The following is a 13186-nucleotide window of genomic DNA, read 5'->3' as shown; positions in this document are numbered from 1 at the left end:
GTCTTCTGTTTCTGTGTCTCACGGTTAACGAGTGTGTTATGTGGCCAGCACACCAACCGCTTTTACTTTTTTCCTTCCATCATTTGTTGAAAGAAAGATTTCTTTTTTAAAAAGTTAAAAGACAAGAAAGATAGTCACGGAGTCCTCTTAAACCACATTTCTGCGATCTAGCGAAAGTTGACAAGTAGATCTAGGCCTATTCTAGAATATTCTAGATTTATATTAGTTCCTTACATAGATTATGCGGAAAAATACTTGTAGGTTTAAAAAAATGATGGGATGAAAAATTTTTTTGGCTCACTCTCAAGTTTATTTTTTTTTTAAGTGTAGACCATTGATATATAGGCTGCTGTACTCGTATCTTTACAAACTCGCTTACATTGATAAAATCAACTTCCCTGTCTCTACTTAATGTTTTTCTCTTCTATACAATTTTATGGACACAATAATCTTTTTTTTGTGTGTCGGAACGTCTCTAAGATGAGGGTGGCTGTCGACATCGGGAAAATATACTTGATGCCATTCTTGTCTAGATTACAAAATTATTCTTTAAATGACCTTTTTTTAATTTCCTTTTTCATCATGTTAACATTTCAGAGACATCCACATTCGTAGTGTTGTACTTCTTAACACACTATCATGACTCACACACACACCTAAAATTCCAAATTCAATGATTACTCCCCAGTGGAGCTAAAGTTAAAACTGTGCTGTGTCCCCTCTCCTCCTCTTTTGTCTTTTGTTCGTTGACATCATAAATACAAATGTCAACTACGTCTCACCAAGCTGTCAAGCGATACTGAATTTATCACTCTAGTTGGACAATAAAAGGCACTATAGTTTACTTTAGTTGTTCATCAAAAAAAAAAAAAAAAAGCGTACTGCAGTTTAAAAATACCCAGGATGTGCCGGTGGTATGTTTTCAATGTAAGACATTGTGTTAGTTAGCGGATTGTACACGACATCGAAATAGTCATATTAGTTTTATCAATGCATTTGTAAGCTGATGGTCTAATCTTTTTCTATATATGAAACATAGAACTGAATGTAAAATAAATCAGTACCGTTACTTTATTTCACTATTGAATAACAATGCGTAGGTAATAGAATTTATTTTACTCTAGAATAATAATACATAAGTATTTGAATATATTTCTTTATAGAATAATAATACATAAGAATTCGAATGTATTTCACTATTGAATAATAATACTACGTGTTGGAATGTATTTCACTCCAGAATAATAAGGCCTAGGTAATCGAATGTTTTCCTCATTTTGAAAGTCACTGTGACATTGACATTCAATGTTTTACTGAGAACCATGACTGAGCTCCTCAGTTTCCGGTTATTTCTTACCCCTGTGATTCATATTTCTGGAGGAATTCTGTTTGGATAGTTATGTGTTTTGTTCCACTCTCTGTGTTTTGTTCCACTCTCTGTGTTTTGTTCCACTCTCTGTGTTTTCTCACTGGGATTAATTGAAGTCCTTCCTTATGGACGGCCACGGGGATTACAGTCCTCTGGACAGGCCGCGATTGTTAACTTCAGGCCTGGAGGGTGGCGCAAGTGGCAGTGGTCAATCCAGCCACCCCGGGGGTGGCAGCGTTCACCTCACGGTGACGGAGCTGGCCGCCCGGGCCGCCACCCCCACGACATTAAGTACATTGGCCCAGTACCAGAGCCGTTATGGATTACCTCCCACCGCTTTGCCTGGTAAGTAATTCATTAAGTCATTGAAATATGTAATTTGCTTTCAAATATTCATCTCGCTAAAAATTTAAAAAAAAAATGTATGAAACTTATTGTAACCATTATTGCAGAGTCAAGAAAGAAATAATTTTCTCTTTTGAAGGAAAGTCTGTTCTTTATAAGATAGAATAAGAAAGATTTTATGGAAATCCTTCATCTAACGTCTAACTTATGCACCTTTGCAACTGTCACTATTATCAACAAGCCTACATGAAGAGTAGGCCTACTGAGTTGTCTATATCAACTGTTTTTTCACAATATGATACAGATAGTTAATGTCTATATTTTTTTTAGTTAATGTCTATATTTTATAAAAATTTTGCATTGAGTTGTAGTTTATAGAGAAATGCCGGTATTTAAATATATTTCTATAGAAATCTAGCAAACACATGATTAGTGTCCAATACACTTTGAGCTAATCATTCCACTCGATCTGTTTTTAGCTATTCAAGACTTGTCATTTTGTTAGTTATAAAAGTTCTCTGACGTGGAATGGCGCGGTTACACTTTCCAACCCTATCCGGTGTTACCGAGCATTCTTGTTACCAGCTCATCGGGCGAGTTTGTTACGTCAAGACATTGCCGTTCCCATGAAGTAGAGGGAGTTTGATTGGTTTAAAGGACTGATAACACAAGACTTTGATTGGTTTAAATGGCTGATAACAGAAGATAGGAGCCTTGGTCACGTGTTGACCTAGAACGGCCACCATTAATAAAACTAATCATTGACATCTGTTACTGGTTGAACGTAAACACCAAACCCTCCTCTGCCCGCCCACCAAACTCACTCCAGTGTCTCCTCGACAAAACTTTTTCTCTACCACATCTTATTGTGCGCGTTGTGGCCTATCGGGAAAACGAGTTCGTATCCCGATGACGGCTGAAAATGTTTATTTTAGGGTGTCTTTGAGTGCGCCCTGCCCTATCAAGGAAGTCTAACCGCTGTTTGTCGTTACGCTGATGACATGAGACCATCGTTACTCGTTGGCCAGAAAAATATTCAGCTTATTATCTGTTTCCATTGACCGCTGAACCACTAAGACAAGTTTTCATTTCATTTAAAAACACACCTTATATTTAACCTTGTTGAAAATATTGGCGACACCACAGTTATTGGAGACCTTGAACTATTGACCTAGGCGAAACATTATGCACAGTTTCTTTTATTTTTTCATTTTAACATGGCACAATATCCCCTGCCTGTCAAGCTTGGATTAACATTACCTACTGACACAACACACGTGTACCTTCTGACACAACACACGTGTACTTACTGACACAGCACATGTGTACTTACTGACACAACACAAATACACAAGTCTTTGTCCTACATAACACCAGTTGGATTTCACGCGTGACGCATCTGCCACTAGAAAGTAGCCACTAAAATATAAGATCGTAACTAACTTGGCGGACTCCTTTCAATGTCTGTACAAAAAAAAATAATGTAGTAGTAACTAGTAGATCTAGAATAGATATTGGCAAACCTCGGCTGCCTGGATTATTCAACAACGATAGATCTATTTATGAGTGGTACTAGTCTCGACTTGTGCGTGAATGATATCAAGTTTTGTCTTTCTTTGTTGCTTTTATATTTATTTCTGGTATTTTGATGGGGAAATTAAAAAATTTGAATCTAATTTCCACACATTATATCATGTAATTCTCAGACTAATTGGATTCATGGCGCTGAGACTTAAATTCAGTATTTCTTTAGGCGCTCTGGTTTCAGCTTGCAAACGAGTCTAAGTGAAAACAATTTCACATCTTGCTAAGCAACACTGAGCTATATAATCCCATAGACTGCCTAGAGACCAGACATTCTGCCGTCGAACTGTGCACACATAAAGTAAGCATTGGTTTGGAAAACGTCTAAATTAGAACAACATATTCCACGACGAGAAATAGTTACGTTTAACTTGTAGGCTGAGGAGAGGAAGGAATTGGATCGGCTTGCGCGCTGTAATTACTTTATTCTTCTTATTATTTTAATGTAGCTGTAGTCAAGAAAATCTCACCACCAGTTTCTAACAATGTGTAGACACGTCTTGCTCTCAGCAGAAGTGACCTTGAGCGCGTAAAGCAACGTTTTACCTTGGGAAGTTGAAAGGTCATATATTTGCGCATTAAGTTTTCTCGTTCTCTGTGCATTACTTCGTTTGATTTCGCGCTTATCTAGGCGGGAAAACAATTTTTATTTTCAGGTCACATCCTGGTCGTGGATCATTGTTGTCATGAACAAATTCTAGGTTTCATTTATAAAGTCTATAAGTCTAGGTCTATATCTTTTTTAAAACATAAGTCTCTTGGTTAGATCTATATTTTTTTTAAAACATAAAAGTCTAGGTTAGATCTTTTTCTTTTTTAAAACATAGTCTAGTTTAGATCTTTATCTTTTTTAAAACATAAGAGTCTAGGTTAGATCTAGACTCTATATCTTTTTTAAAACATAAGAGTCTAGGTTAAATCTTTATCTTTTTTAAAACAAGTGACTAGTTTATATGTTTATCTTTTCTGAAACAACTAAAATCGTTAAATAACTTTTTTTCTCATTTTTAGCGGCCCCCGAAAGGGGAAAAGACGCTATCAGTTCTGTGTGGAATGTCTGTCAGTCCGTGTGTCCGTCCCGTTTACATCTCGTAAACTAGAAAAGATAGTGAAAATCCGACATCATAATATTTTAGACCATTCAAAGTTCTGATGCAACGGCTACCTTTGTCTTTTCTGAAAGCGACAAATCTAATTTTTAAAATCTTTTATGCAAGCAGTTTTTTCATAAAATACACCACTTTTACAACTATTCACTATTACTAGTAACAAACACGGGAAGCTTTTTTATTAGGGGGGATGACTACCTACCATATTTTCCATATTTTTAACACATTTATGCAAATGGTTTTAGATGTTTTGTAAAATTTTTTTTTTTTTTAACATTTGTATTGCTAAATTATGTAAGTTTTGTCATACCGGTACTAATTACTACATTTACACAAAATAAATGTTTACTTTTTGAAAAGAGAAAAAAATCTATTTATTATGAATATAAGTTGGACATAATTTAAAACAACAATTAATAAGTAGTTTTTCATATTATCGCGTGAACTGCGGATCTATACATAGACAATAACACACTTAAATTAAAGGAAAAAAAACATATATTTTTTAGGAAATGTTTATTTCTTGAGGATTTGAATAAGAGATTGGCAATTTACAAAACAAGCAGACTAATTAAATATTTATTATAAGACATCAGTTAGGCCATGTTCACATCTAACCTCACATTCATTTTCACCTATCCTTTGGTCTGCTGGATCTGTCAACCTTCTTTCTCCATTCTTCTCTGTCACTTTTCTTTGATAGAATTTCATTCTCATGTTCTTTCTGAAAATATTGAAACTTGCTTTTTTACCTGCCTGGGTGGACCACTTCGGGGACCGATTTTGATTTTGAGTTTGTGTTTCCAGATAAACTGTCTTTGTAACATTGTTGTGTTTAGGTTGGAGAAGGGTAGATCCTAGCAATACAATCAAGTAAATCCTATTATAATCAAAGGTTCCACTATGTTTTCATACTGTCTTAGTTAAAATGATTTCTTAAACAACGCTCGCAATGCGCTCGACATGAGTTAGCAACCTGTCCCTGTTAGGTTCAATACTAAGAAGTTTCTTTATGAAACATAAAATTAAAGGTCGATTTTTTTCTCTTATTTAGAATATATAAAAATATTTATTGTTCAGCGTGTTTTGAAATATTACAAGTCATATATAACATATACTTGTTATAGTACACGAAACTGACATCCATGCAAGAGTTAAAATCTTATTCAACGAAGTCTAATCTAACTAATGCAGTTGTCCATCTGAGAATCTTGTTGACTTGGATTTTCATGTTGTTAGATGAGTATTAATTTTTAAATTAGAATATACTTCTTCTTAAGATAATGTGTTCATGGTGTGCACATTAGAAATACATTCGGATAGCAAATATTCATAATGCACTCACTGGCTAGAAGTTTTAAGCATATTTACTGTCCGCACTTCTGTCCGACCTTGTGTCCATCATCAGTGCACACTTGGACTGACTGATCCTACATCACCAATGTTAACAACGCTGTCGTTGGTTTAATGAATAGCGCGATAGTTTCGTAATAGGTCAAATGTTGATTCCAGTTGGGCCATTTTGCTTATTTAATAATAATAGTAATAATAATAATTATAATCTTTATTATTCATATGGAAATGGCTAATATTGTCTACCAATACATATTGAAATGAGAAAGTTCATGAATACCAACATGTATATCATTCATTAGTTCAAGTAAACTAAAGAGTTATAAATCCATAAGAAATGGAAGCAGTACAGTTTTGTTAAGCACTCCTTTAGTCGACATGGAGTTGTTTTTCTTTAGCAGCATTCCTGGCAGCATCTTTAGTGCTCGGTTTTTTTATTTATATCTTTTAAGTCGATTTCAATATATATTTGTGTACTGTCTGGATATGGTTTAATTTAGTATCCAATTGTCCGGTCTTTGTTAATTGCTTGGTTTAACTAGAGGCTCATGGGGACAACTCGAGCTCATACTGGCGTGTAGCGGTTTGGATGGACTGGAGGCAGGCAGCTGACGCGGAGCACGTGTCTCTTTGTCTCTTGTAGCGGTCATCTGAGGGTCACGAGTCTTTGTTTCAGTGTCCAGGCCTAGCTGCTCACACTATGCCTGCTCATGCCAAGGGAGCTGGTGGGTTTCTCTCCCCACCCCCAATCAAAACGTTTTGTAACGCGCACGTGTAAATTAAAACACACACACACATCTGTCGTTTCCCTGGTCTCCCTCTCCCCTCCCTTTTAGCTCACATTGGAGTGTATCCCAGCACGTGACTAGGTTTATTAGGATCAGTAAACTGTTTTGATCACCTCTCTACATCTGGTTGTTGACTTTTCAACTTAGGAGCGCGACTGGCTCTACTAGTGCATTAGCCGGCGCTGTTTTCAACAAGAGATAGTGGCCGTAGTTTTGCTCCATCTTCAAATTGAAAAGCTTCGCGTGTTTAATCTACAATGAAACATCGATCACGTGGTGTTAGTGGAGGAAGGAAGAGACTGGTTATATTAGATCACGTGGTGTTAGTGGAGGAAGGAAGAGACTAGTTATGCTAGATCACGTGGTGTTTGTGGAGGAAGGAAGAGACTGGTTATATTAGATCACGTGGTGTTAGTGGAGGAAGGAAGAGACTGGTTATATTAGATCACGTGGTGTTAGTGGAGGAAGGAAGAGACTAGTTATATTAGATCACGTGGTGCAAGTGGAGGAAGGAAGAGACTAGTTATATTAGATCACATGCAAGCTATCACTTTGAAGCTTGTTTTTTAGCGGCCCCCGAAAGGGGAAAAGACGCTATTAGTTTTGTGTGAAATGTCTGTCCGTCTGAACGTCTGTCCGTCCGTCCCGTTTAGATCTCGTAAACTAGAAAAGATATTGAAAATCCGACATCACAATATTTTAGACCATTCAAAGTTCTGATGCAACGGCTACTTTTGTTTTTCCTGAATGCGACAAATCTAATTTTTAAAATCAGTTATGCAAGCAGTTTTTTAAAGAGAAAAAGCTAATTAGTATGCATTATAAGTTAGACCTAACTTAAAACGAATAGTAATCTTATAAACTTTATTTTCTTGAAATTTTTTTTTTTGCGGATTCGAATAAGAGATTGAGCCTTTTCAAGACAATTAAATTATTTATAAGACTTCAGTTAGGCCTGGAGAGGCGCGTTAGTTGAGTGGTAAAGCACTTGTCTTCAGAACCGAGGGTCCCGGGTTCGAATCCTGGTGAAGACTAGGATATTCAACTTCGGAATCCTTGGGCGCCTCTGAGTCTACCCAGCTCTAATGGGTACCTGACATTAGTTGGGGAAAGGTAAAGGCGGTTGGTCGTTGTGCTGGCTACATGACACCCTCGTTAACCGTAGGCCACAAAAACAGATGAACTTTACATCATCTGCCCTATAGACCACAAGTTCTGAATAGGGGAACTAGTTAGGCCAGGTTCACATCTAACTTTGCATTCACTTGCACCTATCCTTTGATCTGCTGCACCGTTGGGGCACTACACAAGATCTGTCAACCTTCTTTCTCCATTCTTATTTCTCATTTGTCTCTGATATAATTTCATTTGGATGTTCTTTCTGAAAATATTGAAGCCTGCCTGGGTGGACCACTTCGGGGGCCGATTTTCTGAAAATATTGAAGCCTGCCTGGGTGGACCACTTCGGGGGCCGATTTTGAGTTTGTTTCCACACAAACTGTCTTTGTAATCTTGTTTTTTTTTTTACATTTGTAACTTGTATACTATACATATATCAAGTTTTATCACTTAGGTGTCCGTGGTAAGTTTTCACTATATAAAGGGGTTCCAGGGTTAAAAACACTTTGAGAACCTTTGGTCTAAACCGCAAGTAAACAAGATTGGAATTTTTTTTTTTTTGAGCTGAAATCGTGCACCTAGTAGTATTGTTGGTTGGCTAAGGTGTTAGTGCGAAAATCGCGTTCCCTGCACTTTTTTCCCCCCTCTTTTTTTTCCCTGACAAATAAAATAGGATTGTTTCGTTTGCCTTATTACCGGTACTTGTTCGGATTGTGTAAACATTATTTGTGATGTTGTGAGTGCAAGGCTGTCTTTGCAAATGTTCCAATGTAATTGCAGCGCTAAGTGAGACTGTGTAGAGGAGACCTACCCAGTTTTGTGTAACTATGAATCATCTTCACTTGGACGTTTTATCGCCAGAACAACTCTTGACAGCCTAGTCTTGTAGATTCTGTGTGTCAGACGCGCTGTATCACATTCATTTTACACGCTCATACATTGTTGTTGTTTTAGAAAGAGAAAAAAAAAAGAATCCGCGTTTGTCTCTTTTATCTTCTTCTTATCTCCCTTTTCTTTCTTTATCTTTTCCCTTCTTTTCGGTTCAGTGTTTTCACAGTAAGCCTGCCTCCTCTGCCCATAAACTCCAAAGAGTAAAAATGTTTTTATAAATTAAACATTAGACAAGACAAAGACTTGAAAGGAGTAATTTGTTGCTTGTCTCCTTTGACTCATCATTTTTTAACGGCCACCGTTGGGAAAACTACTACTGTGTTTTTGTTGTCTGTCTGTCATGTTCGAGTCCCAATTAACGGAAAGCGCTGTTAAAAACTTCGATGTTACTTCCATTTCAATGTGTGATACATATTGTTGATGGTCTATTTTGTTGATGAGTATATATATGTTAATGGTGCATGCGAGTCCATATGACACAACAACAGAATGAATCAAGAATATACTTAATAACGCAGGCTGATAACTTCAACAATTTAATAAACAATAAAAAGGGCACAGTCCTCTGTCGTCGCTAGCCTAGCGTCGTCCTCTAAGGCGTCTTGTCCGTTATTCTTCTTGTTCATAATCCTACTCTGTTCTAACTCGTCACATTACTTAGGAAAAACCCGATTCACATCAACTTCTACGCATCTTGTGTCATTACATAAGCTTTACCTAATTTACCCTTAAGTCCCCTTCTTTGACACATATCACATGATCTTATGTATTTTGATATAGTTCCTTTCATTTTAGGCCAAAATACTTGAGTTGCTAAATTTCTAAAACATTTCTTTATACCCCTATGTCCACTTAAATTACTGTCATGTGACAAAATCATGACATCCTTCCAATACTTTTGTGGTAAGACTAATTGTTTTATTTCTCTATCATTTATTTTTGTTTTTCTAAATAGTATTCCTTCTTCTATGACATATTTCTCCATTGGGTTATTATTTCTCCTGTCACTAATTCTGTCATATGTTTTCCCAATGATGTTATCTTGTTTTTGTTCTTGAGCCAATTTGTTTATTCCTTTCAATTCTTCTGTTTTCATTTCTTCAATTCCATCTTTCTGTTTTTCTGCTTGCGTTTCGTCTTGTTTTTGACCTTGTATTTCAACTTCTTTCTCTTTATCTTCTTCACCATTAACTATTTCATCATTCATATCAATAAGTTCCTGAGTTTCTTGTTTTGGCTTGTTCTTAGATCTGGTTATTACCATATTACTAATGTAATTTTCTGTTTCAGTATTCCTATTCTGCTGTAACCTTTCATATTTCTTTTCCCATGCTTCAATTTCCTGTCTTGAACATTCCTTCAAACCTGTTAGGTTTCCGATTAACATATCATGTCTCATGTTAGGCATGGCTACTCCCTCACAATGGCCAGTGTAAAAAGGTGTCTCAATAAACACTTTAAATACTTTAAATTCCTTTATACTGCCATCTGCCAACTCCACTTTCCTTGTATATCCCCTATAATATTGCGCCTCAATGAGATCAGCCCGAACCACGAGTGTGTTACAGCCACTATCTCGGATTGCCTTTATTGGAACATTGTTAATAAAAGCTGGGTAGAAAGCAAAATTGTTTTTATTTTCCCTAACAAAAAACACTCTGTCAGAATCTCTATTTTTATATTCCCTGCTTTTACTCCTATTGTATGTGTTATTATTGTAATTGTTGTTGTAATTGCTGTACCTATTCCTACTGTCTGCTCTGTAATTATTTCTACTATCTGTCCTATTGTAATTATGTGTACTACTTGATCTATTATAATTATTCCTACTGTTTGACCTGTTTTGTGTTCCCCTGCATCTCATAGCCATATGTCCTTTTTTCCCACATCTATAACATGTAACCTCCCTGTTGTTTGACCTATCTCTACTGTTGCTATATCTGAAATGTTGGCTATCCCTACTTCTATTTCTACTTCTTTCATTGTTTTCCTGTGTATATCCCACTAGATCAATATTCTTTTTATCTTTACATGAAAAAAGGTTGTTGGGATAGGCATTTTTATATGTTCTTATTATCTCAGTAACATCATCCAAAACTTTGGGATTCCTTTCTTTGATAAATGATTGTAATTGAGGGTCACACTTGGCTACAAAATTATCAAGTAATATAAAATTTTTTAATCCCTCAAAGGTACTGTCAATCTTCTCAAATCCCAGCCATTTATTAAAATAGTCTTTTTCCAAATTTATAGTGGTTTGTGGTTCTATCTGATTGGAAGGTGTGTTTTCAAAATATTTTTTTCTGAATGTGCTGGCATTGTGTCCATATGCATTCAGCAATTCCTTTTTTAAAACTTGGTAGCTATTTTGTACGGTATGATTATGGTTTTGACAAATTGTAAGAGCTTGCCCTTGTACAAAGTCTAACAAAATTTGAGACCACTCTTCCTCCCTTATATTACAATTAACCATTTTAATTTCATATCTCTTTAGGTAATCTGAAATGCAATCTCTAGCCTCCTGAAAGGGTTGTAGTTTTTTCCTCAACCAATGGTTGTTATCACTTGAAATATTAGTGTTGTTTGTATGAATATTACTATTATTGGTTTCAATGTGATTGTCTGGGGCACTGGTAGTATTAGTATTAGATCTATCATTAGTATTATTGCTATTAACTTTTTGTTTATTTTGTTCAGCTTCAATTCTCAATTTCTCAAGATCATATTGTAATTTCCTATCTGCTTCTTCTTTTATTAATTGTGCTTCCCTATCTTTTTCTTTCTCCCTTATCTGATCTATTCTATCTCTCTCTATTGTCACCATTTGCTGTACATAGCCAGTTAGGTCCTTCCCTTTAAGTTCTAATTGTCTAGCCTCAGCAATAATTTGCTGGCGAAAAGTCTCCATATAATCAAAGTTTGGAGCTGTTGCCATTATGCTTATTTTATTTTAAACAATGTCTCAATATAGTTTTGATATGGCCTCCCTATTGGCCTAAATTTAGTCACAATTTAGTTTTCACAAAAACTCACTTTCAAATACTTCTTGTAATATATATATATATTTATATATTTAAATACCTTTGCTCAATGTTATATCAACAAATATTACCTCAGTGGACTTACTCACAGCCACAATACTTGAATACAACTCAAAATTTTATATCACCTTAATTCAGTGGACTTACTTTAGGCCACATAAACAAATATCATTTACTTTTATCAATACCTCAATACTTAATTCAATGGACTTACTTCTTGCCAATAAATACCCCTAGGACTATTCTAGTCACTAGTCTAGATTCAATACAACTTCAATACAACTTCAAATAGATAAATCAATATTATACCTCCAACAGTAAATCACAATCCAGTGATACTGACAAAAAATTTTATTCTGACCAATTAGACTGTGTTTAAACACATCTATAAAATAATGTCAACCGATTAATCGGGACAAAAGATCTATATATAAATAATTACTCCTTAGACTCAGTTGTCTTCAGGATAAAATAGATCTAAGGCTCTCATAGGTATAACAATTTAGTTAATACCTGGAAACAATCTAGAATTTATAATCTAGATTAAACGTGGCTTACCTTATCTACTTAAGATAAAATTACTAATATATAATAAGAATAATGTAAAATAAACGTAATAAGACACAAAAAAATAAATCTATTCTAATGAGATGAGACTTTTTAGAGGAAGTATACACTGAAAGAGACAAATAAAGATAACTTCACTTGACTTCTAAAAAAAATAAAATGTACGTGGATACGAACAAAACAAGACAATCTAAACAATTATCGAGACTTTATTAAATGGAGCAGGTCCACTTTCTAATGTGTCCTATAATGACGCCCTTATCAGGCAACCTGCTCTTAACAAAGATCTACTGTCCCTAATAGACTTAATTTAATAATAATGGAGAGAAAAAATAAACTTATCTTTAGTTAGATCCCCTTTGTTCAGTCCACGGAGCTACAACGGTCAATTCCACACAAGTTCCCCACTGTCTTAGTCTTAGGCAAGGCAAGGTGTGCTCCCACAAAGGCTACTCGACAGGCAGTACTGAGTTAGATCTAGGTCAATCTCTCCTGGTGCTGCCACGGTATGGTACGGTTCTCAGATAAAGTCCTCTGGTCAGGTTCCAAGGTTCCGGTTCCACTTGATGATCTGTTGGTGCTGGCTTCTGTCTTCAGGTCAGGAACATAAGTCAATACTGAGACAAGCTGGTGGTGCTGTCTCAAGAGAGGTAAAAAAAATGACTAAGTCCAACTCTCTCTTTTGATGAATATAAATTAGTCAACTTTACAAGTTGAATAGATGGTCACGCAGTGTGGTAGTAGGGTATACCATCACTCGTGTGTAGATTAGATTCCAAGCTCAGCAACACTACAACAGTCAATTAATAGCTTGAAAACAAACCTGACAAGGTGACTCCAACGGTCAGCTTGTAGATACTAGATATGTAGACTCAGGTGACTTCCCGTACTCACAATAAACAGATAAACCTGACAAAATGAGGTATCTTCACTCTTGAGGTATATATATTTAGATAGAGGTGTACTGACGACGGACTGCCCTAGATCACTTACACGGACGAAATAGTTCTGGATTCAAAC

General features: G+C 35.8%; 1 protein-coding gene across 6 annotated transcripts in view; it reads left to right on the top strand.

Moving 5' to 3' along the window:
• Nucleotides 1–13186, top strand: part of LOC106063306 (serine-rich adhesin for platelets-like) — a 118648-nt gene that overhangs the window by 3680 nt on the left and 101782 nt on the right. For 3 of the 6 annotated variants that reach the window (XM_056020472.1, XM_056020477.1, XM_056020469.1), the window contains exon 2: nt 1241–1714. The exons of 1 other annotated variant lie outside the window; for it this stretch is intronic. In XM_056020472.1, coding sequence (XP_055876447.1) covers nt 1495–1714 — 220 coding nt within the window. In that variant the 5' untranslated portion in view covers nt 1241–1494. Of the gene's footprint in view, nt 1–1163; nt 1715–13186 lie in introns of all 6 variants that reach the window. 2 more of the 6 variants (XM_056020471.1, XM_056020470.1) reach the window with 2 other exon arrangements.

This window comes from Biomphalaria glabrata, chromosome 2 (assembly GCF_947242115.1).
Source record: "Biomphalaria glabrata chromosome 2, xgBioGlab47.1, whole genome shotgun sequence".
Classification (NCBI taxonomy): Eukaryota; Metazoa; Mollusca; class Gastropoda; family Planorbidae; genus Biomphalaria; species Biomphalaria glabrata.
Note: the sequence above shows the minus strand (reverse complement) of the source record. Positions and strands in the feature narration are given on the sequence as shown.